The sequence below is a fragment of the Aulonocara sp. 'chitande type north' Nkhata Bay genome, linkage group LG8, assembly GCF_057382095.1.
Source record: "Aulonocara sp. 'chitande type north' Nkhata Bay isolate Kocher_YH1m ecotype deep benthic linkage group LG8, A_spYH_male_GT1.1, whole genome shotgun sequence".
Taxonomy (NCBI): Eukaryota; Metazoa; Chordata; class Actinopteri; order Cichliformes; family Cichlidae; genus Aulonocara; species Aulonocara sp. 'chitande type north' Nkhata Bay.
Genome location: NC_141351.1, coordinates 26,195,459 through 26,223,448, shown reverse-complemented (window position 1 = coordinate 26,223,448; position 27,990 = coordinate 26,195,459). Strand labels below are relative to the sequence as shown.

The 27,990-nt window shown below is 43.5% G+C and overlaps 1 protein-coding gene across 8 annotated transcripts in view; it reads left to right on the top strand.

The window, feature by feature from the left end:
• jakmip3 (Janus kinase and microtubule interacting protein 3) overlaps positions 1–27,990 on the top strand; it is a 43,467-nt gene that overhangs the window by 13,600 nt on the left and 1,877 nt on the right. For 2 of the 8 annotated variants that reach the window (XM_086304581.1, XM_086304575.1), the window contains 17 exons: positions 6,874–7,029; positions 10,123–10,260; positions 11,030–11,065; positions 11,222–11,293; positions 13,750–13,854; positions 14,626–14,754; positions 14,842–14,925; positions 19,442–19,504; positions 19,648–19,746; positions 19,823–19,921; positions 22,798–22,857; positions 23,111–23,176; positions 25,017–25,085; positions 25,418–25,495; positions 25,869–26,099; positions 26,180–26,245; positions 26,468–27,951. In XM_086304581.1, coding sequence (XP_086160707.1) covers positions 6,874–7,029; positions 10,123–10,260; positions 11,030–11,065; positions 11,222–11,293; positions 13,750–13,854; positions 14,626–14,754; positions 14,842–14,925; positions 19,442–19,504; positions 19,648–19,746; positions 19,823–19,921; positions 22,798–22,857; positions 23,111–23,176; positions 25,017–25,085; positions 25,418–25,495; positions 25,869–26,099; positions 26,180–26,245; positions 26,468–26,686 — 1,770 coding nt within the window. In that variant the 3' untranslated portion in view covers positions 26,687–27,951. Of the gene's footprint in view, positions 1–6,873; positions 7,030–10,122; positions 10,261–11,029; positions 11,066–11,221; positions 11,294–13,749; positions 13,855–14,625; positions 14,755–14,841; positions 14,926–19,441; positions 19,505–19,647; positions 19,747–19,822; positions 19,922–22,797; positions 22,858–23,110; positions 23,177–25,016; positions 25,086–25,417; positions 25,496–25,868; positions 26,100–26,179; positions 26,246–26,332; positions 26,393–26,467; positions 27,952–27,990 lie in introns of those variants that run through there. The other 6 variants (XM_086304580.1, XM_086304579.1, XM_086304578.1 and 3 more) reach the window with 6 other exon arrangements.

Here is a 27,990-nt window from a genome sequence, read left to right as displayed (position 1 = left end):
TGTCCTGAACTGTAATGACTACAGTGTAATTAATGGCTGTGCAGCACAGTGAGCAAAGTCCTGCCGATTGAGGCCTGTGAGGCATATATTCCCCCTCGTGATATTACGTGTGTTAGTGTTGTGCTGTCAGAAGAAGCGGGGAAGGAAAAAGCATGTAGTTCTCAGCACATAAGCCTGCAGGTTCTCAAAAGCCCCCAAGGCACAGACCGGACATCTCAGTGTGGGCCTACCCACCCCACCAGGTGAAGCAGCCAAGGGGATGCAGTGCACCCCCACACAAGCACGGTCCCAACCAGAAAATGGGCAACCCCAGCACCAGGGCCCTGGACCATGCACACAAAGAGAAGAAGCCTGGAACTCTCTGAAACACAAGGAATTAAGGTCAGAAACAAACTCAGTTACTCGCCTCCCTCAATGCTACCCGGAGCATCTCCTTCCCCCTCAGAGCCCCACGTGCTCCACCTGCCAAGCAAGCAACTCAAACCAATCTTCATCTACCTCTGGTTCACCTTCTAACTATGTTCTCCTTTATTTGCAGTTACTCCACATCCGAACACACTACATTTCCCTTCCTCATGTTTCAAGTTTATTTTCGTGTTTGTAATAAAGCCTGTGAGAAATCTATCTGCTGTCTCCATGTTTGATCTGCGCTTCGGTCCACGTTCACATACTGGCTCCCGGGCCCCCTTCACACAGTGAGGACTATGCGATGTATTTGTTTCCATATCTAATTCACTTACATCAGCTAAGATGCACAGCTTGGCTGAGGTTGGGATATGTCAACTAAACCATGTGGATAGGTCTCTGCCAGGCACGTGCAGAGGGGGGGGCTAGAGGGGCTTGAGCACCCGCCCCTTTAAACCTCTGCACGGCCCTGGTCTCTGCCACAACCTCTGAACAGGTGTACAAGACCATATACGGTAGTGTGTATATAGTTCTCAGTAGAGTTACCTCTGCAGTGTTTGCATATGCTAGAGTCTGCAAGACCTTTGTGGAACATCCTTTGTCCTGTATAGTTTGTTCTATGGAGAGTTTTGTATTGTATGAGTTGCTGCATTACAAAAGCTTTTTCCAGATGTGTTCTCCCTGCTGCCCCGTCATACCACTCTCACAGAGCGCTGTTTTGAAAAGCACCCTGAGTGACTGTGCATGCACTTCCCTATAGATTCCCCGAACATAAAAGGCAAATAGCTCACACTGTATTGGCTGCTATGCTGGAGATAGGGGTAACAGAAGAATCCCACAGTTCCTGGTGTAACCCCATAGTTCTTGTAGTTCCTGTGTGGATTATCACAAGGTAAATGAGGTATCACAGTTTGATGCTTATGCCCTGGGTCGATGAGCTCCTAGACTGGTTAGGTACTGGATATATCCAGGGGATAGATCCTTGTCTCCAGAGTCTAAGTAAAACGGGCCTTCTCCACTCTGTATGGTTTGCACGAATTCATCACACTTCTGTTGTTCTGAGCCCCAGTCACCTTTCTCATGGACCAAGTGCTGCATCCAAACACTTCATATGCTGCTCCCTACCTGGATTAGATTATGATCCATAACAACATCTATGTGGAGCATGTGCCGGTGGTCCTGGAGTGCCTGAGGCAGGGCTGACGGCCAACCGGAAGAAGTGTGTGGTTGGACAGACAGAGGTACAGTATCTGCAGTGCCACCTGGGAGTTGGATAAGTGTGTCCACAGATGGAGAAAATACAGCTATAACATCCTGCCTGCGTCTCATGACCAAAAAAGACGTGAAGTGGTTTTTGGGGCTGGCTGTTTGTGTCTGGCTTCATGAAGCTGACCAACACTTTGGCTGATCTCACTTGAGAACGTGCACCAGAGGATGGGTCAGTGCCAGGCAGCATTTGACCTGGTCAAAGAGGCTTTTTGTGGGGAACCTCTGCTCCACACCCCTGACTTTTCCCTTTCTTTCATTCTGCAGATGGATGCCTCAAACTGGGCTCGGGGCTGTTTTGCCCCAGCAGGTAAGGGGGGTCGACTGCCCTGAGACAGAGGCCATATACAGCACAGTGGAGAAGGAATGTCTGGCAATTTGGTGGGTGGTCGACTGCCTTCGTTATTATCTCTTGGGATATTCATTCAGACCAAAAACTGTTGCAATAGCTTCACCGCATGAAGGATCTCAATGTCTGGATCACCCAGTGGTATCTGGCTCTCCAGCCATTTAAGTGAAAGGTGCTCTATAGGCTGGAGGCACAGATGGTCATGGCTACGTGGCGAGTTCTGGCCTGCGGCTCTGCTGGAAAGGAGAGGCTGTGCAGCGGGCTCGGAGGCAGTTCCATGAGGGCTGGCAGAGCAGTTGGGACTGATTGTTTAATCGTGCGCTTTCTATTTTAGTAGACAGCTAGGACCGGAGGAGGTGACCTGAACAGAGTTGATCCAGGTGATTGTAAGGAGCTTGGAAAGAAAAGCATCTGTACTTCTTCAAGTTGCTTGAAGACATTTCACCTCTCATCTTCAGTTCTAGGGTAGATGGTGGAGAGTCCCAGATTTAATTAATGTCACCTGACCGTACTGGAGTGGTGGAGCAGTTCTGAAAATTACAATTCAAAGGCAGAACTGCTGATTTGCTTCAGCTGATGGAGTAGTATAATATTAAGAGTGTCTGTCCTCAGAAAAGAGGTTTGTGAGTTACCACGCAAAAGTAAACATCAGCAAATAAGCTTACTGTATGGTCTGTATTTCCAGTTTGAATTTCTCTAATATCTACATTGTGTCTGATTGCTACTGCTGGTGGTTTGATGAAAATGACAAAAGCAACGGGGGAAGCAGACAGCCCAGTCTGGTGCCCCTCTGTAGATTGAAGCTGGGGAGTAAGGTTGTTTGTCCTAGCTGATGTGCTTGGAGAGGTGTATGAATTTCCAGTTTACCTGGTCAAATGGTTTCCTTATGTAGGGTCCTTATGTTGGCTGGTTTAAGAAGTACACTGACAATGGCAGAGTTCATTCTGAATTTGGTTTACCATTCTGAAAAAAGTGGGTGCCAATGTTGATGAAACTTTGCTGGAAAAGCGTCTCGACCTGGGGCTTTATTGTTTGGGAGATGCTGTAGGGCAGGGGTGCCCAATCCCGGTCCTCGAGAGCTACCGTCCTGCAGCTTTTAGATGCATCCCTACTCCAACACAGCTGAATCAAATGGTTTGATTACCTCTTCAGCATGCCATCATGTTTGGCAAAGGCCTGATAACAAGCCATTCATTTGATTCGGGTGTGTGGGAACAAGGATGCATCTAAAAGCTGTAGGACGGTAGCTCTCGAGGACCGGGATTGGGCACCCCTGCTGTAGGGCTTTGTGAAATTCAGACACTGGAGAGGTGAATCCAGAGCTGTCATTTGTTAGCCGTTTAGTTTCAGTGGATTTATATTGTTAAGAAATTCTTCAATGTCAGCATGGATTAATCTGGGGTGAATATACGTTTCCTAATTATTTGTTGTGCAGTACTGTTCTCCGTTGAATCCTTATAGATGTTTTTTCTTAATTTATCTTTAACTGGTTAGTAAGGAATTTTCCAGATTTATTGCCATGTTTAAAGTTCTTCAAACGCAGCATTTGTGTCAGAAATTGTGTTTTATTATTATTAATTATTTCATTTAACTATAGTTTTAGTTTTCTCAGGTTGTTAATTGTATGTTAATAGGGAGCTTCTAATGATTACATTTTCGGTTCTATTTTATTTGTGTATTATTTTGTCTTTCCTGATTTTCAAAAAAACACCGTTATATTCCTGGAAGGTCATTATTATCTTTCCCACTCTGATGTCCACTGATATGAACACCAAACATCGCAAAGACCAAAATCACTCATGTGTTGTTTGAGAATGTCGGTAGACTTCCAGTTCCTTTGACTCACAGCTGTACTGAGCATATCAATTTGTGGATTAAATACCAGGTTGACGTCTCCTCCTATTATAGGAGTGATGTCAGAGTGATCTGAAAGTGAAGTGAAGATGTAATAAAAAGGAGGGCCTATCAACATTTAGTGATTCATATTTTGAAAACATAAATTAAGTATTATAAATCCACCTTCTGGATCTGTAATACTGTTGCTAATGGTCAAGTTTATTTTTCTGCTAATTAATATGGCTACATGTCTTTGTTTTACCGTATTTACCGCACTATAAGGTGCACGTAAAATCCTTAAATCTTCACAAAAATCGACAGTGCGCCTTATAATCTGGTGCGCCTAATGTATGAATTTTGGTTTGTGCTTACTGACCTCGAACCGGTTTTATGTGGCACACTGTGCTCAAAAATCTGTCAAAAAAAGATTTTTAGTGCCACTTTTTGGAGCATTACGGTTACTGTTGCCAGGAGCCTCGCGGAGTAATACGTACTGTGCTTCAACACAACATTACCGTGTTGTGTGTGTATAACGACTCCAAAATGGCACCCGCGAAGAGACACGCTTACGAAGCGGATTTTAAACTTCGAGCAATTAGTTAAGCAAAAGAAAATGGAAATAGAGCAGCTGCCAGACAATTCGGCATTAATGAGTCGATGGTGCGCAAGTGGAGGAAGCAAGAAGATGACCTAAAACAAGTAAAGACAACCAAAAGGAGTTTCCGAGGGAACACGGCGCGATGGCCGCAGTTAGAGGACAAAATTGAACAGTGGGTTATTGAACAGAGAACAGCAGGCAGAAGTGTCTCTACAGTCTCTATTCGACTCAAGGCTACAGCAGCACGTGACGTGCAGATTAACAACTTTCGAGGGCGACCTTCTTGGTGCTTCCGTTTTATGAAAAGGCATAATCTCTCAATCCGCACAAGAACTAAAGTCTCACAGCAACTGCCAAACGATTACAAAGAAAAGTTGGCCATTTTCAGCACCTACTGCCAGAATGAGATCACTGAAAAGAAGATCCGGCCAGAACACATCACTAGCATGGACGAGGTCCTCCTCACCTTTGACATCCCCGTGAACCGTACTGTCAAGAAAACAGGGACCAGTACGGTATCTATACGCACCACAGAGAACGAGAAGTCATCCTCCACTGTAGTTCTGGGCTGCCAAGCTAATGGCCAGAAACTACCACCCATGGTCATTTTCAAGAGGAAGACTTTGCCAAAAGAAAAGTTTCCGGGCGGCGTCATCGTCAAGGCTAACTCAAAGGGCTGGATGGACGAGGAGAAGATGAGCAAGTGGCTGAGTTTATGTCAAGAGACCGGGTGGCTTTTTCCACAAATCTCCGTCTCTTTTGATCTACGACTCCATGCGTGAAGCAAACTAATTAACATTGTATGTGACAAACCTCAGAGCGTTCATGTTTAAAGTAACTGGTGGGGTGTTGAATGTTCGCTAAATCGCTGTGTGTGTGTCTGTCTGCTTGTGTATGTACCTGTGCTGTGTGATTGTGAAGTAAATCACAGCATTGGAGGCAGAGCAAATACAATGAGTGCAGAGAGAAATGGTGTGAAAACTGAGATGTGCAGCCACCAATGAACCATTCGCAAGTGACGTTATATCAACAACAACAAACAAATAGAGGGGAATTTAAGAAAAAACAACACGAGAAAACAGGCTGTGGTCATTAAACCAGCATGAATTGTTCTGTGTAGACATGTCTATTAAACAGGGGAAAAGGATATGGAAAAGAATGAGAAAGAGGCCTTAGTATAGCTACAGATGGTCTAGTCACGATAAAGCTGCCACTGATGCACAGTTTATAGACCACAGTGACAGCTCAGGAGCCTCCGTGGATGAATTTCTTTCAGATCAGGAACAGGACTTTGCATTGCTCCAGGAGCTCTTTGAGAAACCGAAGTTTGTTGCTGTCAGCTCCCAGCCATGGCTCTACACCAGCTCTTTCTGTTTAAAGTTTTCCAATTTGGACACAGTTGGTCTGGGTCTGCGTCCATCAGCTTGCTTACGTCCCAGATGATGGACATAATGGAAGCTGATGTTTTACCATGTGGAGTTTGAGGTGGATCTAGATGTAATGTCTCACTGTAGTTTGCAGGTCCTTTGCTGCCTTCTCTAGGATGCCTCCAGGCCTAGCATGCTGCAGGCCTGGAGCTCGACGACAGTTTCCTTGATTTTTTTAAATTTTCGTCTGAGATCTGGGTCATACCGTCGCTGAGGGATTACCCCGACTCTCCCCGGCCACAGCAGTGAGTGTGTTCACCTGCGGCTGGCTGAACTCCACGGACTTACGCAGCACCTGAAAGTCTTTATGCAAGATTTCCAGTGGGGGCAGGTATATGTCAAAGCTCGATGGTTTTTTTTTATCTATGGACACCAAAATCTCCATCATGTTGCTAGTCTGAGGAGAAGCCCGTTCCAAACATGTTTCCTTTGCTGCTGGATGGAGTCAGTGTCTTGTTTCCCCTTAACAATGGACCTGAAACACTTGCAGGTATACTGCTTCTACTGTCCCGGTCTTCTTTGTGGTCCTCCAGAGTGCTTAAGTTGGTTGAAACACAGTTTTCAAGCTGTATAGGAGTAAGTTGGCAGAGAAAGCTAGTGACTGAAATGTTCTCAATCAGTAGCACGCCCGGTGAGATTCACGCTGGGTCTCGTGTTAGCTCCTCCTTCCCTTTATTGTCCTAACTCTAACCCAGGCTGATCCTAACTAATAAGGCAGCTACACCTGTAGAGGGTAATGTTGAGTAAATTAATTGTTACATTCCACCTTATGCAGCTAATGAACCGCAACTCATGCAGTGCCTCTCCAGCCCAGGAAACAAAATATGGAGCTTGAAATGAGACCGTAAGCTTAATGGACTCCAATCATAAGAACTACAAACACTGTAGGGCACTGTCACCCTAATGTTATCTTACCTGGGGCTAATGAATTACTTGATAAAATCCTTGTCCTCTTCCTGCCTGTATGTTTTTATTTTTTGTGTGTTCTGCAGTTGAAGCGCCTGAGAGAGGCCGAGAGTCAGTTTCTTCCTCTTCTGGACAAGAACAAGCGTCTGAGCCGCAAAAACGAAGAGCTGGCTCTAGCGCTGCGTCGACTCGATAACAAGCTTCGCTTCGTCACCCAGGAGAATCTGGAGATGGTAACTATGGTAACCTCTGACTCTAACACACCCTATTCTGTATCAGTCAAACTGGTGATGGTGTTGGAATTGATGTGATGTCCAGCTTCCACACGCAGTTACTGCTTTTTACCAGCAGGTGTCAGGATTCACTCACACTTCAGGGTTTAGGTACTTCATTGACAACCCAATTACAAGACTGAAGTTTAATTTGTCATTTTATTTGGATCTTTCACCTCTTACACCAATGATCCAAAAGATTGAATGATCCCGATTATAAACCAGGATGCTGCTGGAAGGCTCTCGGCCACGCTTGACCCTGGCAGGACTCTTGGTGTCTTGTAGAATAGAATAGATCTGTATTGTCACTGTTACAAGAACAATGAAACACAGTTTGGCATCTCTCCGTTGGCAGGATGTAGATTTACATTCAGTTTTTGGATAGGAGAGGAAGATAAGATAGACATAAGTTTAAGGGTACCTACTGAGGGAGTGTGTGTAACACACAATAGCGTAACACAGGCTACACAGTAACACAGGCATTTACACAAAAAAGATATGTACAAGTTATACATACAAAGGAGTACATACGCATACACACATACATACCTACCTATATACACAAACATATACACAGATATATACGTACGTTTTAACAATTAATGTAAATCTATCTCATATACAGGGACGCCTCTGAAACAAAGTGTCGTCCATTCTTCAAATTTCTGTCCCTGGATAAATGAAAATATTCTGAATTTTAGGAAATATTGTCGCAAGTTAGAACGTTTATGGAAGGCTTCCAAGCTCGAGGTTCATGGGATACATCTCAAGGAATCAATTTCCTCACTTAATGACATGATTAAAAAATGCTAGAACTGAATTAAAAAAAAAGAACCATCCCAAAGTGTTGTTCGATATCCCTCATGTACCAGTCTATACTAAATCTGATTGTAATGAATTTTTGAACTATTTTGTAAATAAAGTCGCTGCCATCAGGTCTATTATCTCTCCATCATCCTCTCAGTATCACACTGAAAATATCAAAATGATCATCTGTGTCAGAGATCTTGGAAAAAAGAGTTGCAGAACAACTGAACAACTTTTTGGAGAAGAACAATGTTCTGGACATTTTCCAAGTCTGGTTTCCACAAATTGCACTCGACTCAAACCACTTTACTTACAGTGTGTGGTGACATGTTGATGGCAGCAGACTCTGGGGAGTGCTCGTACTGGTTATACTGGTTCTCTCCTCAGCTTTTGATGCTGTTGATCACAGCATCCTGATAAATAGGCTAAAGGACTTGTTCAGGATTACTGGTGTTGTTTAAAATGGTTTATGTCGCATCTATCTGAGAGATCTTTACTGTCTGTATGAATCATGTGTTGTCTGAAACATCAGCTCTGCCTTCTGGGGCACCTCAAGGATCTGTTTTAGGTCCGATTCTCTTTTTGCTGTATATCCTCCCTCTAGGCCAAATTATCATCTCCATGCTGATGACATTCAGTTATACTGTTAAGCTTCTGAGTTTTATGAATTGCCTTGTTTAAATAATTGTCTGTCAGAAATCCAACAATGATCAAATGACAATTTAATCACAACTTTGATTTTTGGTCCTGACCATATAATCTCAGAAATTAAGCAGCATATCAGTTTTTTACTCCCTCCTGTTCAATCGAGTCTCAGAAACTTGGGCATCATATTTGACAGTACAGTGTGAATCTTTCCAAACAACTAGTCCAGAACTGTTTTTATCATCGAAGAAACATTTGTCAACTCAGACTACTGGTGTCAAAGACAGAACCTGAGATGATTCATGCTTTTATTTCTTCTCGTTTGGATTATTGTAACGGTCTTTGTGCTTCCAACAAATCTGCTCGGGATCGCCTTCAAACTGTACAGAATGCTGCGGCGAGACTTTTAACTGGCACTGACAAGAGGTCACACATTACTCCAGTTCTGGCTTCTCTTCACAGGTTGCCAGTAAATTTTAGGGTTCATTTTAAAATTTTAGTCGTAACTTTTAGAGCTCTGCATGGTGAAGCTCCCCAGTCCATCTGACCTGTTGAAACCTCATGCTCCATCCCGAGCACTTAGGTCTTCAGGTCAGAAGTTACTGTTGGCCCCATGTACTGGGTTCAAAACAGGCACCGAGGCTGTGGAACTCTCTTCTGTTGGCTTTACGGTGTTTAGACTCAATTGACTCTTTTGAAAAGCAGCTGAAGGCATTTCTATACAAGCTTTTAATTCATTTTCTCATTGTTTTATATTATTTTATTTAGCACTTTGTGATTTTTATCTGTGAAAATACATTTTACTTACTTTTACTTACTTACTGTAATGGAAATTACACTTAAACGGGAAATTGTTATAGTTAGGGCTGTGCGATATGACCAAAATCACATATCCCTATGTAAGACAAAAATTTAACATTTTCTGTAAATTCTGTGAAATTTGGTCCACTCAACTTGCGTGAAGTGTTTTCAGCTGGGCGTCGTTTACCTGGAGTCGAGTGTTACATAAGTTGAAACGGACGCAATTTTCTTTATGGGCTCTTTCTTAGCTTATCGTCCGTAAACACTCTTGTCCGAAATACTTTGCAGTTTATTTTGAAAAATCTCAACAGGATCTTCAGCTTTATTGTGAAAGGTTTATGTGGAAAATAAACAAGCCACACGATGGTTTTACCATCGTTGTTGGTAATGACAACGCATAAAAACAGTCACTTGTCCACTGTAGTGTGGTTATATTAAATATAAGAGAAAAATAGAGCTTTGGGAAATTCTACCGTGACCATCAAAACCATGAAAAAATATTGCTGAAAACTGTTTATTTTACCACAAAACAAACGATAGCGTAATATGAAACCATAGACGTTTTTATATCGTTACATCGAACAGCCCTAGTTATAGTATACTTTATTCAAACACAGTGAAACAGTGCTGCATCAGCTGCTGAGCATTTCTTCCACATCTATTCATTTTAGTTATATTTCTATATGAAAGAAAAGACAACCCATCATGGCCGAGCACTTGGTGACAGTGAGCATGAAAAACCATCAAACTGCAATCGAATACTTTAGCGTACCATTGCTATGGTAACAGCCATGCTTTTGTGGTCCACAGAGGAGGCCAAGTTCATTAAATGATCTGGACCGCAGCCACTCCACCAGTTACCATGGTTACAGTCAGGACGAGAGAGAGATGGAGTTTCTGCGGTTACAAGTCCTGGAGCAGCAACACATCATTGATGACCTGTCCAAGGTACCCATACTACTGATTCAGTTCAATTCAGTTCAGTTTGTATAGCGCCAAATCACATCAGTTGCCTCAAGGCGCTTTATGTTGTAAAAGAAATACCCTACAATAATACAAATAAACCAGAGTAAATCTCAACAATCATATGACTGCCTATGAGCAAGCACTTTAGCGAGAGTGGGCAGAAAACACTCACTTTTAACAGGAAGAAACCTCCAGCAGAACCAGGCTCAGGGAGGGGCGGGGCCGTCTGCTGTCAACAGGAAGAAGCCAAAGATTAATAATAACTAGTAATTAAATGCAGAGAGTTGTATAAAAACATAGTGAGTGAAGAAGAAACACTCAATGCATCATGGGAGTCTCCCAGCAGCCTAAGGGAGGATTCAGGGTCACCTGGTCCAGCCCTAACTATATGCTTTAGCAAAAAGGAAAGTTTGAAGCCTGATCTTTAAACAATCCAGGGTCTACCCTGTCTCCTGCCCTAAGACAGCTGTGATAGACTCCAGCCCCCCCTCCCCCCCACGACCCTGAATTGAATAAGTGGAAGAGGGGGATGGATGGATGGACACACATAAGCCCATATGTGTTCATTCATAGTTTTGATGCCTTCAGTGAGGAACCACAATGTGAAAAAACCCATTAAGTGAGCAACTGTGTCCATACAGACGACAAGTAATACTGTTACTGCTCCTACTAGTACTACACACACTCACACATTTATACTTGTACTACAGTTCAGTACTTCACTGTAATAAGACTTAGTTTGTGTTTACAGGCTCTGGAGACAGCTGGTTATGTGAAGAATGTGATTGTAAGTATTGAATCGTACCAGTGTTAATACAGTTGTTGGTGTGTCCTGTGTGATGGATTGTGAGCTTTGTATCGAACATGCATAGAATCAGTGATAACCCTGAGAGTAAGGTCTTTCTGTTAATAGTGAAACATGCTGCTGTCTGTCTGTCTGTAGGAGAGAGACATGTTACTGAGGTACCGGCGTCAGGAATCAGGGAGGAGGAAACGGACCTTCAGAGCCTGCAGGGTGAGGCCAGGCCTGTACCCCGATATTTCTTTGTTTGTGTGTAAGAGATGTGCAGAGAAGTGTATGACGAAGCCAGGTTAATTCTTTAGCGAGCTGTTTACCTATTGAATCTCCATGAAAACCGAGGCTGACCAGCTTACCTGATCAGAAGCAGGTGACCCTCAGCATTTCTTTCATGTGCAGAACGCTTTCAGTGTTTTGTGTGCAGCTTGTTCCTGAAAGCAGCAAATGAAGCCCTGCTGCAAAGCTCCAGCAGCTCAGACTGAATGTGCATCCCATTATGTAAAGTGAAGTTGGAGCGACGTCTTTTATAAGTCATTTTTGGACCTCCAGTTTTGGTCCACTGAGAGGGTCCACTGTAAAACCAGGTGACAACTTTTTTTTAAATGTCTGCTTAATGTTGTCGTCAATAGAAACGACATGTAGGGGCTATTTATGGCACATTGAGGAGGATGGAAACCTCAACGTTTACATTTGCTGGAAACCCACAAACACAGACCAGTACCTACTCCCCACTTGACTTCCACCACCCTCTGGAACACAAACTTGGGGAAATCGGGATCCTGCAACCCTGGAAAAACATCCCCTCTAAGCCAGAAGGGGAAACAAAGGAACACACATGTAAAGAAAGCTCATAAACATGTGGTTATCCCAGCTGGGCTTTCATCAAATCAACTAAGATGCACAGGAAAGACGGTCAGACACCAACTAGAGAGGATCAGAAGGACAAACAGAACAACTGTCATCCCTCATGTGGCAGGTTTATCAGAGAAACTCAGGAGAGTCTTCTCCAAGCACGACATCCCAGTGTACCCAGCCACACACTCAGACACAAACTGGTTCATCCCACACACAACCTCAACAATGTAGCGTAGCTGTACAGTGTAGGGAGGAGTGCTCAGACCTCTACACTGGAGACACCAAACATCCACTTTATAAACGCACAACATAGAAGAGCCACCTCCACGGGACAAGGCTCGGCTGTACTAAAGGACAAAGGTCACTGCTTTAAGGATGCAAATGTTCACATGTTGGACAGAGAGGACAGGTTTGAAAGAGGAGTAAAAGAAGCATCTGTGTCCACTGTGAACGGCTATCTTTGAACAGAGGGCGGGGCTTACCACACCAACTGTCTGCCATCTATAATCCAGTTCTGAGATCCTTCACAGAGACCTTAACGCCCACTCACATGGGTGAGTTGATCTCAGTAGGTCACATGACTCACGATGGTTCAGCTAAGGTTCAAGGTTCAAGGTTCTTTATTTGTCACATGCATAGTTATACAAGTATAACACAGTGAAATGTAGCCTGACACGCTCCTCGACATGTGCAAAAATTGGGGGGGGGGGGTGTAGAGGAAGAACATTATATATATATATATACATATAGTATATACACTGGGTGAATGTGCAGTAGTAGCAGCAAGCAGGTGAATTCTGTACATTAATATGAATAGACATCTGACTATTTTACAGGATAGACAATATAAACATATTTAAAATTAAAGGAATTGAAATGTACATTGTGCCTTGGTTTAGTGTCTGGAAGAGTCCTGTCTCAGTCAATTATAGATGATGTGAGAGGGCGGGTGTGTGTGTTTAGGGCACGGATGGCTTGGGGATAGAAGCTCCTCTTGAGTCTCTCTGTCCTTGCCCGGATGATGCTGAACCTTCTACCAGATTGCAGAAGTTGGAACAGTTTGTTGGCAGGATGGGACGGGTCCTTCAGTATCTGCGCTGCTCTAGTCCGGCATCTCCTGGTGTAGGTGTCCTGAAGCGGGGGGAGAGCAATCCTGCAGCAGCGTTCTGCTGTACGGATCACTCTCTGGAGAGCTTTTTGGTCCTTCACACAGCTGTTCCCAAACCACGATGTCATGTTCTGTGTGAGGATGCTCTCTAAATGCTCTCGCTAAACCTCTGCTAATAGCAACTACACCTTTTTTCACACTTTGGCTCCTGTGATGAGGGTAATGATCAAATAAGGGACATGCCACTATTTGGTTTTACAGCTGAAGAAGCGTCTTGGATGAAACTTGAAACATCTTCAAGAAACTTAAACGAGTCCAGTCGCTTGTGTTTTTACAAGCTCCTTAAATTAAGTCACCATGGTGACAGACATTCAGTGTTTTCTGAATAATGATTGAAATATTAAAAGGTCACAAACTAAACGTCGTTTACTAATTCAGAGTCTTCTCCTGTCACAGCTCCAAATTAAATTAGCTTTGACCAATCAGGTTACAGCCCAATCATCAGATTTCGATGATTTCATGTAAACATACTGAGAGCTGGTTGGACCAACTCTGGTCAGCTCTTCTGGACCAGAAATCAGATCTCTGATGATCTGTAAAGCATCCTGAACTGGGCGTGATGTAGAAAAATGGAGGATGTCTTGATGGTGTTATGGCACTTTGTGGTGGGTTTTCAGAACTACGTTGTGTCTCTGTGTGTTGCCTGCAGGTCATTGAGACGTTTTATGGCTATGATGAAGAGGCGTCTGTGGATTCTGATGGCTCGTCTTTGTCCTTTCACACTGACAGAACTCCAGATACTGAACCAGACGAGGTACGCACACACACATACACACACCCACTGTTTCCAAAGGTGAGGACATCCAAACGTGTCCTTAAGTCCAGTGGGATGTAAAAGGAAACAGCTGGTAGTTTCTGACTCTTGGAACAGACAGCGCTCAGCCTTTGATGGAGAGCCGACAGAAAGACAAAACCTTCAAAGATCCACCTTTGCTAGATTTTAAATAATAATTCATATAGTAACAACAAAACATCCTTCAGGTACTTTAAGTTGTAACCTGCTTAAGCTGCCAGTGTTTATAACAGGGGTGTCCAACTCCAATCCTCGAGAGCTACAGTTCTGCAGCTTTTAGATGCATCCCTACTCCAACACAGCTGAATCAGATGGTTGGATTACCTCTTCAGCATCCCATCAAGTTTTGCAAAGGCCTAGGAACAAGCCATAAATTTGATTCAGGTGTGTCGGACCAAGGATGCGTCTAAAAACTCTCGAGGACTGGAGTTGGACACCCCTGATCTATAAACAGTTAACTGCATCAGTCCTAATAGAGTCATTAAATTAAAAACAGAGCTGAGTTTATTTCTGAAATAGCTTTTAAATCGGAAGTGGCACGATATTAGCCATGTTTTTTATACGTCCAGCAGCGACTTGCAAGTGTCTGATTGGCTGATATGTGTGTAGTTGTGCATGATTGGTTGTGCTATCTGTATTACGTTTCATGATGACAGCAACAATGAGAGCTTGAGACTGTTTCAGTTACTGCTCTGACTCGCTGGTCTGAAGTTGGGGTTTTGTGTGTTTTAGTTATGCGTGCATGAGGAGGCGGAGCTTCGTTACCGTCAGCTGACTCAGGAGTACCAAGCGCTGCAGCGAGCGTATGCTCTGTTAGCGGAGACGAGTGGCGGAAACTACGATGCAGAGAAGGAGATCAAGGTGACCCCGGTGGGGGCACAGAGGGCTGCATTAGCTGCAATGAAGCAAGGCACTAACAGGTTGACGGTTGTATTCTTTGTGTTTCAGACCAGAGAGCAGCTGCTGAGTGAGATCAGTCGATACCAGAGCAGAGTTTCAGATCTGGAATCAGCGCTGAAGCAGCAAGGACTGGTAACATGCAAAACTGTTGAGTTTCTAAAACGCAGAAAAATTACAGAAGGATAAAACCAAGAGGAGGCAGGTGAATGAGAATATTATCTGCATTCTGATTGGTTCTAGGCTAGAATCCTGCAATAAAGGGGTGTGTCTTCAAGCTAATCAAAGAACCAATCAGAGCCATACAGAGGTAGAGTAAACTACAGTTGTACTCCATAGAGAGCCAGCAGGAGGCACAGCTGTGATACAGTCTCCACTCACAGTGACAGGCAGGTCGTATCTCCTCCTCGAGCTCTGACCTTAACGTCTGGAGAAAGAGGCAAAACCTTCATGTTGGTGCTTGGTGGGTGTAAAACCTCCACATCCAACAATTTGGTGTGTCCAAAGCACTGTTTTTCCTGTAGGTTGAACCTCTACTGCACATGCCCAGAGTTACACAACATTACAGCTCCATCAGCTGCCATTTCTGCTGGTGCAAACGGTTGGAGAGGTAGTTCAGGAGAGCACGCCCTGACTTTTCTTTTTCTTTTTCTCTCATAAATATGGATAAAGGTGAGAGGAAATCTTTGAATGCTTGACCAGATCCATGTTCATCCTGAAGATCTGTTAGACCAGGGGCCAGCAGCCTTTCTGATGAGTGCCATCTAAAATTTCCTCAGAAGTCAATGTGCATTAGCAATAAATTTAATAACGCTCTATATGAACAGTTACACGCTATATAGAACAACTTTATAGAACTAGAAAAATTTGCATTTCCTGCGAAAATGCTGTGTGGATGCTGTAACGCTGAAGCTGTCTGCTGAAAATAGCTGAAAAGTTGCACCAATGGTAATAACTTTGCAAAAGCATAGGAACTTAGCAAAAATGTAATTACTTAGCAGAACTGCAATAACGAAGAGGAAAAATAATACTTGGCAGAAATATTTTAACCTAGAAAAAGTTGCATTTCCTGCGAAAATGCTGCATGAATGCCGTGTAGGGGAATCTGCTAAAAACAGCTGAAGAAGTAAAACTATGTCCTGAAAGTAGGTGAAGAAACTGAAAAGAAACGGAATGTTGTGCTGCGGAAGTTTCTGCTGAAGAATCTGGAATTTTTCCCGAAAAGGAATGAAAAAACTAATAATTCTGCTGAAAAGGGGTGAAGAAGCTGAAATTTGTGTTGATAAGTTTAACTGTTACCTGAAAAAAATGTTGCCATAGGCGGGATTCAAACCCGGGCCTCCCGCTCTGAGAACGGCTACTCATCTCACTGAGCTAAAACACAGTTCACCCTGGCAAGCAAAATCAATGACCACACTGATAATTTGGTCCATTCGTTTCAATGGGACAAAAAAATTGCATAAAAATGTAATATCTCAAAAAGTATATGAGCACCAAAAGTCATAGCAGGAAATAGCAGAAATAGCAGAATTTTTAAATGTTTGAATGGTGAAAATCAGATAAAAACTGTGGGACTAGTTAAGTGCCAGAAAACGTACAGAAGTAACTAGAATATAGTGGAATAGAGAATAAATGGTAAATGGCCTGTATTTATATAGCGCTTTACTAGTCCCTAAGGACCCCAAAGCGCTTTACATATCCAGTCATCCACACATTCACACACTGGTGATGGCAGCTACGTTGTAGCCACAGCCACCCTGTCGCACTGACAGAGGCGAGGCTGCCAGACACTGGCGCCACCGGGCCCTCTGACCACCACCAGTAGGCAACGGGTGAAGTGTCTTGCCCAAGGACCCAACGACCGAGACTGTCCAAGCCGGGGCTCGAACCGGCAACCTTCCAATTACAAGGTGAACTCCCAACTCTTGAACCACAATCGCCCATAAAGAGCGAAATAAAGAGAAACAGGAACTCAATAGTGTGGATGCTGTAGGAATCCACACAGTTATATTTGTTAGCACTTACTGAGAGGACGGACGCACGCTCCACTTGACTGTCGTGTCTCTCATCCTCTCTGTTTTTCACATAATGATGTTATCCTATAACCTCGCATGTGATTGGCCACAATATGGAGGGATTGGAGCATAGCTGAGCAACTGTGTGAGAGCTGAGCAGCGAAAGGAGGAGCCGGCTCTTGTTCATGGGAGTCGACTCTTCTGATTCACTGCAAAGCACTCTGTAAGCACGGCTCTTAGAGCTGATGCTTTTGCGCATGACACATTATCGAACGTTACGTTGTGTGTCATGGACACTGTTGACTCCAGAGGCAGAGCCAAACACTTTATACACCCGGGGCTTAGGCCTAAAGGGTAGTATGTGTAACACTGATGAAGCGCTAATGAATTAATACAGGCTAGGTATTGAGTGAAATATTAGGTTATTATTAATCAGAAGATTTAGGAATGCTACTGGAGCTGATGGGCAGTAATTAATAAATACACACAACACAAAATGCTTTTGCAGGTACCATGTATTTAATCGAAAGCAAAGAAAAATAACAAGAAAAAAAAAAGTTCCCCATAAATAACACATGTTAACATCAAAAACACTGATCCACACTGAAGTCAATGAGTTTTATCTGAATGTCCATGAGAGATGTCCAAGCGCTATTGTCCATAAACGGGGGAAATGGTGTGTATGATTGTGGAAATCAGTGTATTCGGAAAATGGGGACAGAGCGTCATCTTTGATAGCTTCCTACCAGTCCAGTGGAAGCTTGAATGCAGAATGAGTCCTGCTCCTAGCCGTTCATTGGCTCACCATCCTTTTCCATACCCAAAAAGGTTCACCTGGCCTGCATTAAATAAACAAGGCCAATAAGAAATCACAAGAATAACACAAAAATGTCAGCCAGTTAAGCTAAATACATTCTTGTTCCTGTGTACACAATTTATAAATAAATAAACAAACCATATATTTAACCAATAAGGATTTAACTAAAACATTTCAACTGCTATATACATATTATATAGCTTCACAACATTTGTTATTCAACAACTATCAGTCAAATCAAAAATCAAATTGTTTGGACCGGCAGCAGCCAATTAGTGTCAGCACACCGGTGTCGGCACATAAGGACGCTGTCATAGCCTGTCAACAACGTTGATTAGCTGCGTATATACGAATGTGAATCGCATCATTGGCTGGACTGTGGGATAAGGTGGCATCGTTCCCATACGGGAGCAGCCAGTCACTGACTAACACTGCAAAACAGAATTGTTGAAGTTTTAATTTTAATTTCAATTCAGGTTAGATTATTTTTTTTGTGCGCAACGCAGATTTTCTGTGTGCAGAGACCGTGCCAGCAGTTGCAATTGTGCACATGCGCAGCTTGGAGTGTAGTGTTCTGTAACAAGTAGGGGTGCAACGATACACAAAATTCACGGTTCAGTTCGGTTTGATACAAAAAATGTTCATGCCTTTTTAATTTGTCATTTATTAAAATTATAAATATATATTTTAACTCAAACGTACAGTTTTTAAATTTAATGTTGCTGAAACAACAAAGTAATAAAATAAATCTATCTGCTGGAGAAATCACTCATCTTTGGAAAAGAGAGTTTATTACAGAGAAATGGCTCTTTCAAAATAAAAGCTCTACTATCCGCTTCTTCTGGGCTATATTCTCAGCAGCATATTAAACATATCAGGTCCCCATAAGGAGAATCCTGTGCTAACGGCTGTCTAAATGACTCGGGTAAAGTTTGTAGCATGCTGCCTGTTGTTTTTGTCTGCTTCCACTTGTCTTTGCACTAGGATGATGTCGTTGTAAATGTGCAGTCATATTCGTTGTGTTCCCACTAGTGCTGTCAGCGTTAATCTGAAATGACGTTAACGCCACAACACGGCAAATCTCCGTTAACGAGCTACCGCGGATCGCCCCGTGCGTGGGGCTGGACGGCCAACACGTTAACGAGCTAACCGCGCTAACACACTAGCTCCCACCCATGTAATTGAGCATTGCGTGGCACATCCAACATACTGTTTTACTTTTGTCCATGACGCGCTTACCTTCAGGGTCATACGTCACATGAAAACCAAAATAATTCCAAAGGCCAGATCTGAATGAGGGTGGGGGAGGTTCAGTTTGCCATGTTGCAACGAGCTTAGCTTCTGTCTTGCGCTGCGCTCAGTGAATCTGCGTTCGACTACTCCGCCTAGGCTGCACTGTCGAGCGCAGATCCACTGAGCGCTCAACACAGACAGCATCGTCAGAAGGAAAGTTGATAAAATAAATTACAAATGTTGTATTGTTCGATACCTGTGCGTACCGAACCGAAAGCACTGTATCGAACGGTTCAATATCGATACGAGTATCGTTGCACCCCTAGTAACAAGGTAAACAAAAATTTAAAAAAAAATAAACATACAAGTATAAAAGCTAAACAAGGTATAAATAGACTAAGAGTCATGATGAGAGGTATGCAATCCTGAATAGATAGTTTTCAATATATATCTGAACATATAACAGCAAAACCAGTGGTTCTCTGTGGAACACAGCCGAACACGTGTGATGAGAACAGAGAACAGGTCTGAAAACAGATCACACGATCACAACATTGACAGTGCGGTCGCTCTGTCTGTGTCTCAGGACCTGAAGTGGGTGGAGGAGAAGCAGGCGTTGTATCGGAGGAATCAGGAACTGGTGGCGAAGGTGAATCGCATTTGTCAATCGTGACGTCTCAGTAAATATACACACAAATTCTTCTGAATCAAAAAGAACAACTTGCATTTGGTATATTTGGTATTTGGCTGAGAATAGACTTAATGTCACACGTAACAACGGATGGTTTGCAGGTCAGGCAGATGGAAGGTGAAGAGCTGCGACTGAAAAACGACATCCAGGATGCCAAAGACCAGAACGAGCTGCTGGAGTTCAGGATCCTGGAGTTAGAGGTGAAAACGTTGCAGATGCCAGTAACAGCATCTCAAACTTCCAGACGTTTACCTGTGATTTCTGTTTGCTGTTCAGGAGAGGGAGCGGCGCTCACCCGCCATCAATTTCCAACAGCTCCATTTCCCTGAAGGCCTCAGTCCTCTACAGGTTTACTGTGAGGCAGAGGGAGTCACTGTGAGTACATCCGTCAGTACACCTGAGTGCACCTGTAAATATCTCTGAGGGGTGCACTGCCAGCATATTCAGCATATCCAGGCTTTCGCTGTGTTAGCTGGCTGAACTAAGCTACACTTTCACTGTTAAACTGGGCCTGAAAGGTGCGTTTGATTTGTCATTTCATTCTCTTTACAAATGGATCAGCTGAGCTCCTTTTGCTCCAGTGAGAGGAGTTATTAGAGGAATGCTGACAGAGCTATAAAAATGTAAAAGAAAATAAAGTGCTGCAAAAACGATGACAGCAGCGCTGCAGAAGATTATTGAATTTGTGATCATCAAGCAGCAGTGAGATAAATCTATTATAGCCATCTGTTTTCTTTATCCAATTCAGTGTTGTGGGGGGACTGCAGCACATCCTCGCTGTCATAGGGCGATGGGCGGGGTACACCTGGACAGGTCACAGGTTTGTCACTGGGTTAATACAGAGACAGACAACCATTCACAGCTTTTTATTTCTAGGGTTCACGCTGCATCTGTGAACCCTTAGGCGCTGAAGTTTGGTCAGTGTTCAGTCACAGACGTAGAAATTAGTCTGTCACAGATTCAAGGGTCAAACCGCCTCCAAACACAAGTCGTCGCATTCACATCAGAGGCCGGTAGAGTCGCAGCAGCAGATCTGGATTAAGAAAAGCTCAGGTTGGAGTTTAGAACAAACATCCCTGTGATGCAAGATAACTAAAAATCATCCTCAACATGTCGATGCTGTTTGTGCTGAATACCCCTGAACACACCTTTAACCTGTTTCTTGGTGCACTGAAGTAGTGTCCCGTCTGAAGCCTCGACATAATAAGTCTTTGACACCATTGGACCTACTGTCTGATTATTAACACCATGCCGTGTACTGGATCAATCCGGCGCCCGTTGCTCGGTCAGGCCCCTTCCAGGGGTGGGGGGCTCAGTCCCCTCTTCGGTTGGCGGCTGCTGGCGGAGCCTGTGGCGATCTCGCCACAATGGTGATGTACGCAGCTGCTCCTCCGGTGCTCTGGGGGGCCTCTGGATGTCTGGGATCATCTCCATGCCTGCTTCATGGCTCGCAACACCTACTATTACAAACAAACAAGCTTTGTCAGTAATAGCCCTTTGGTCCATGGCTTTGGTCCCTTTGGACCCTTAGTGGATACTGGGTGGGAATCGAACTTGCACCTCCCACTCCAAAGTGGGATGTGTAGTCTTACCACTACACTATCCAGCTGCACTTACATGGAGGAACCTTATGAATACAAGTGCGCTTGCACACACAGGTGTTCACACCTGAGTACCTGTTTGTCCACACCTGTGTTCACAGACACACACTTCTTCCTTGGCTGCTGCCTCCATGCGTTGTCGTTGTGTGCTGCTCCGCTCAGTTTTTATTATTTACTGTTAGTTCTGCTTATCTAGGTTGTTGCTGTGGTCTCCTCTTTCTGCCAGCAGGTGATCCAGCTGATCTTTTCTCTCTGTCGCGCTTCCCCTCTGCTTTTCTTTCCCTCTCCTTTTTTGGAAGGTTGCTTGTCTTTGTCTTTCCCTTTTCTATCCACGGGTCCTGTCTGTTCCAATTGTAATAACTTAAAAGAATAAATAATTAATAAAGATCAATCAAGTGGATGAATAATGATCCACTTGGAAAAATAAATCAGGTGGGCATCACCAAATTTCCCCTTGTGGGACAATTAAAGGATTGTTCTATTCTGTTTCTCTTGGCCTTCAAACTATAATTCATGTTGCCAGAGTTCTCTGAGCTCCCTTTCGTGTCCAAAGTCCTGGAGAAAATTGTCTGCGTCCAGCGCCAGGCTCAAAGCGCTACACAGCACTGAAACTATGCCTTTAAAAGTTTTTAATGATCTTTTATTAATGCCATTTAAGTGCTTTTAGACCTGAGCACTGCATTTGATAAAGTGGGTCATGGTGTTGTAGTGTCCAGACTGCTGTGGGTATTAAGGCACCTGCCCTTGATTGGTTTAGATTCTATTTAAGCAGCAGAATGTTTTCTGTCAGGTTCATCCATCCATCCATGTGGAGTCCCTCAAGGATCCACCCTTGGCCCAGCATTTTCTCCTTTCACATGCTCCCATTAGGCTCTGTTTTCAGAAAATATGGATTCTCTTTTCACTGTTTTGCTGATGATTCACAAATCTACTTTCCTCTTAAAAAGAATTCTACAGACTTTGAAAGTGTGCGTGACTGTCTTCATGATATTAAATCATGGCTGGCATTAAATGTTTTGAATGTGAACAATCAAAAAGCTGAGATTGTCCTATGTGGACCTTCTGACCCTCGTTCTTCTCTTAAGGGTGACCTTGACCCTCTGGGAAAAGCAGAACTGCCTTTGCAAAAGTCTGGGAATGTTATTTGATGTTTCTTCATATTGAGAAACTGCTGTTAAAGGCTTTGAGAGAGTAGCTAATGCAAGTAATTGATCCAGACCTGGCAGCAGCTCTCTCATCTTCAGCTCTCGCGTGTTTACGTGTGCTCCTGACAGGCAGGCGTAAACGCGACCGTATTTCCCCGTCTAGGCTTGTTTGCGTTCTGGCTTCCAGCACGTTATAGAATTGATTTTAAGATGTTATTGCTTGTTTTTAAGTCTCTAGGTGGATAAGCTTCGCCGTACCTCTCTGATCTTTATCTCATGCTATAAACTGAAGGCTGCTTCTGACTGAAACACAGGAGGGGCCTTTGCTGTGTGTAAACTTTGGAACAGTTTGCTTCTTCAAATTAGGGTCTCTCCATCTGAAGACACATCCTTACTCTCTAGCTTTTAATTGTGACTGAGTTGTTTTGCTTTTGTGTCTTGCCGTCTACTTGTGTGTGTTTATTTTTTCACTGTGTAATGGTTGTTTTTGTGATTTGCCGATCAGGACATTGTGATGAGTGAGCTGATGAAGAAGCTGGACATTCTGGGAGATAACGCCGTAAGTGTATGTTGAATTTATTTTGTACATGTCTGTGTCACTGAAACATGTGATCCATGTAATCCGCTTGTGGCTTCACGTGTGTTGAATGTGTGCATTTTGTAAACATGCTGTTTAGTAACCGTGGTGACACGTTCCCTGTTTCATTAGTGAGTCCTTTCTGATGATCAGTGAATAAATCTGAGTTTGTGTCGGGACAACAATACTTTCCATGTTGAGCGTGTTGTTTATATATTGCTGACATGTTGTTTTTCTGTAGAATCTGTCCAATGAAGAGCAGGTGGTGGTAATACATGCCCGGACGGTACTCACTCTAGCAGAAAAGGTGAGCGTCCCACCTGTCAGTTCTCAGAGAGCTGAGGTTTCTGCTCTCTGACAGGATGCAGATAAAGTTTCTTATTCTTTGCACCTCTCAGAGTTATTGGCACAGGGAAAAAGCAGGTTCGCATAGTGAGATTGAGGACGTGGAATAACTGACGGCTCATCAAAGTTTACATAAGATCAGTCCGATCTCGTAAAGTTGCTGTTGATCTCGGCAGGTATCAGGTGAACAGTCAGACAGCTCGTCGCTATTGTTTCACAAAGTTGTTTGCTCTGTCTCTGCGAGGTAACAATATGAAATGTGTGCACATGCAAAAATACCATGTGATTCAAGAAACATGAACACCAGCTAAGTTGGCTCTTACCATCATGTGTTTGTTAATGGACTAGAATAAATTCAAACAACAGGTACTTTGCATGTCTGCAGGATAGGGCTGCCATGATTAGTCGACTAGTCACGACTGATTTAATAGTCGACGTGTCGTTTGAAGCTTAGTAAGATCCCAAAGGACGCAGGAATAAGTAGCAGGATTTAAGAGTGTAATAACGGACTGAAACAGAAGATGGCAGCACTGCATGTACAAGGATGCCAGCTGCCGTTAAACCCCGAAGAAGAAGAAGCTGTGTCCCAGAATTCATAGCGCAGCCCAGCTCAGTTTCCAACAATGGCGGCAGCTTGTTAGTTTTAACTTTACTCTTATTATTCTTTCTGGGTCACAAAATAAACGTTTAACATATTTTCAGGCGAGAATGTAGCTGTGCAAACCTCAAATATCTGCTCAGTTTATCAAGACACCGCATATTTTCAAAAGCGCTCCGACGTTTTCGGAGACGTCTGTTACCCACTAGCTCGATAGCTAGCCGGGGGCTAGGCTAACTAGAGCCGTGAGAACACCGGACTCCCGGCAAATTGTTTTCAAACCCACCGCCGTCTTTCGCTACTCAGGTTAAACATATGAGTCACTTAGATAACTTAAACATGTTATTGTTTGGCTTTTTTTAGTATTTTATTTGTTCCTGAGTAAATCGGTTTGGCTGAGATTAAAGTTTTTACACAGCTGAATAAACGTCAAGCAGACAGCTGATTATCAGAAGTGTGAGATGCTCCAGAATTTACTCCGGTGTCCTGTTATATTTTAGATAGCAAGGAGTTTATTAAACTTCACCGAAACAATCTGCAAATTTCATTAAAATTATAATATAATAAATAATATAATAAACTATCATCTTGTCTTTATTTTTAGTTAGCACCTTAAACACTTAAAGCTGTAAGCTAATGATAGTTATATAAGAGCAGATGCTGCTGGTGCAATAAGCTGTACGTTTTACGTCCAATGGATGATGATCTGATTAGTCGACTAATCGCAAAAATAATCGGTGAGTAGTCGACTATCAAAATAATCGTTTGTGGCAGCCCTACTGCAGGAAGATACAGAAAAACAGAAAAGTGTCAGAAACATTTAAAAACAAGTCTTTAGGTGAGATTTAAAGATGCTGAGTGTTGATGAGGTTCCCAGATTCTCCAGCATCTGTGGGTTAATAAAAGCTTTGAAAAGTAGTACTCAGTATACTCTAGTATCCCGTGACACAGCCCGGTCCTCGTCGTTTGTTCATATGCGTCACCTGAGGCTCCTAAACTGTTTGTTTGGGATGAACGAGTTCAGGTGAGAAACAGTTCACACAAATCTGTGTGAACTCTGTGAATAAAGCTGAACATACACAGAAATTTAAAGATGAACTTGGATTGATGAGGAGGACAGACAGTGCACAATCAATATCTGCTTTACGACCAGCCTGTCTCTGTCTACCTGTCTGCTCACCTGTCTCTCTTTACCCCCTTTCAGTGGCTGGAGTCCATTGAAGTGACAAAATCGGCCCTGCAGCAGAAAATGTTGGACATCGAGAGTGAGAAGGTGAAAGACAAAGTGTATCTGGTCTCTGTTGGGACTTTTTTCTACTTGCTGAAATCATGTGATCTGATCTGTGGTCTGGTCAATGACACTAGATCCATCTGAATTATGAGGCTAAAATAAGTGCTCTGTGGTGAGTCGGTCCAGTAAGAAGAGCGTGGTGATCGCGAGCTGGACAGGAAGCTTTTAGTTTCAACTCTTTCATATGTCGGAGTCTGTTTGTACAGAAAACATTAAAAGGCCTTAGCGGTTTGTAAAGCAGCAGTATCCATGTTGGGAAGTTGTTGTCTGGGGTAAATAAATGTGGTGCCAGTGAAGATGCTGTTGTTTTCTAGGAGCTGTTCAGTAAGCAGAAAGGTTACTTGGATGAAGAGCTGGACTACAGGAAGCAGTCGATGGATCAGGCCCATAAGGTCAGTGAATAGCTGAACCTGTACTGTGGAGAGGTCAACCAAATAACTGAGAGCAAGTCTTTGAGCCTGTTCTGATATCATTGGCCCGTTGATCAGTGGGCTGTGATCAATGGTTGTCAATCTATGGCCATGACAATCTGCATATTAATGACCAAGGAAATGACTTCACGGCCCGTTGTTTGTTCAGTGGTGCTCGTTTCAGTCATTGTGCAAATGTCCTGTTTATAAAGTTAGGGAAACCTGCACCTGGATGAGTGACAAAACGTTTCTCCCACTGAAAACATCCAAATGAACAGGATCAACATTTTGGGATTTCCTTAGCTGGATGATTGAGCAACAACAATGACAGCGCAAAAATGTTTCTTTGATCCAGAGGATCCTGGAGCTGGAGGCCATGTTGTTTGAGGCTCTGCAGCAGGAAGAGGAATCCAGGATAGAGGGATTAAAGATGGAGGGTCGACTGTCTGAGAGTCTGACAGAGGGAGAGCGAGAGGAGCTGAGGAGAGCCATGGACCAGTGGAAACGAACTGTGATGTGTGAGCTCAGAGAGAGAGATGCCCAAATCCTTCGAGAGCGGATGGAACTACTGCAGCTCACCCAACAGGTAAACCACTGAAATGAGCACAGGTACACTATTATGATTTCTCCTTTGTAGTCTGTAATCAATGATGTTGTGTTTGTCAGAGGAACAAGGAGCTGGAAGAATTTATAGAAGCACAGAAACGACAGATTAAAGAGCTGGAAGAGAAGGTAAAGACAAATCGAACAGAAACATGTATGTAAAAAACTGCTTCCTCTGACATCGACAGATTCTGCACTGCTTTCTTCTTCTTTCAGTTCCTTTTCCTGTTTCTCTTCTTCTCTTTGGCCTTCATCCTATGGTCCTAACAGCAGCAGGTTGGTCACACTTTCCCAGGTGTGCAGAGTTTACCTGTTGGATCTCTGTGTAGTAAAATGTTTGCTCTGCTTTAGTGTGTGCAGACCACCACAGTCCAGCAGCTGAGTGGCCAGGTCAGCTCAGTCTGGATCAGACCAGGAGGACCTGAAAGGATTCCTGGAACCAGCAGCTCACCAACCGAGGGTCTATGGGTTCTCCGTTGCCAGCCAATCAGAGCAGAGCCCAGCTGTCAGCTGGCTCTCAAACTATCCTGTTACACGTTCCTAGAATGCCACTGTGCTGTCTCACAATGACTGATGGCTTCGTTTCAGCTTGCTGATGTTCAGCTAAGTAAAAGAGTCTGGCCCAAACTGGTGTTGGACTCTTACTAGCTAAACTAGGTGACACCCTATATGATTAGCTTAGGTCGCTGATTTTGAAGTTGTCAGATGGGGTTGGTTCAGTAACCTGTGACAGAGCTGAACCTGAGCTCAGCAGAGTTAGGCTGAAGAGCAAAATCTCTATAAGAACTAGACATAAAAACATCAGAAACCAGCCTGACAGAAGTTTAGTTCAATAATTCTTTGTTCTGATTGGCTGTTCCACCTGAAGAGCAGACAGTGAATTTAGCTCCTCCCGCTTTATTCACAGAGCTAAGGTCACACCTGGTTCGTCTGCAACAGAAGAAGGACCTCCACAATGTCAGGAGGTCTGTTAGGAGATAAGAGTGAAGTGAAGTGGTCCAGATAGACCCGGTTAACCAGGTCCACATAAACCAGGTTCACTGGCGTCCGGTTAAATACTGCATCGATTTCAAGATACTTTTGTACACATTCAAGGCTACCCATCATCTCTCACCTTCATACCTCTCTGACCTGGTTCAAATCACCATTCCTTCTCCGTATCTCAGATCCTCCTCCTCTCTTTCTCTTCCATCCCTTCCCCCCGACTAGCCACCGTGGGGCGCAGGGCTTTCTGTTGCTCTGCCCCCGACTTTGGAACATCACTTCCATCCCTCTATATAAGTCCAGACTCAAAACTCACCTATTCACATTAGCCTATTCCACATAAATCTTTCCATCCTGCTACTTTAATTTATTTGATCTATTTGCTCAACGTTTTATCATTATTATTTTGTAAATTGTTATGTTTGTTGTTGTTATTGCTTGTGTACAGTGTCCTTGAGTGTTTTGAAAGGCGCTTTCTTAAATAAAATGTATTCATTCATTCATTCATTATTCATGAGGTCCAGATAAACCAGGTTAACCAGGTCCACACAAATCAGGTTCATGAGGCCCAGATAAATCAGGATCAGGAGGTCAAGATAGACCAGGTTTACTGGGTCCAGACAAACCAGGTTGATGAGGTCCAGACAAACCAGGTTCACCAGGTCCAGGCAAACCAGGTTCATGAGGTCCAGATAAACCAGGTTCACCAGGTCCAGGCAATCAGAATCAGAAAGGGTTTTATTGCCAAATGTTGAGCAGGTTTACAACATTAGGAAATTGTTGCGGTGCTTCAGTGCAAACATGCTGTTATAAATACTGTTATAAATACTCAAAGGAGCTTGCAAAGAAAAGCATCTGGACTTCTTTAAGTTGCTTTAAGTTGCTTGAAG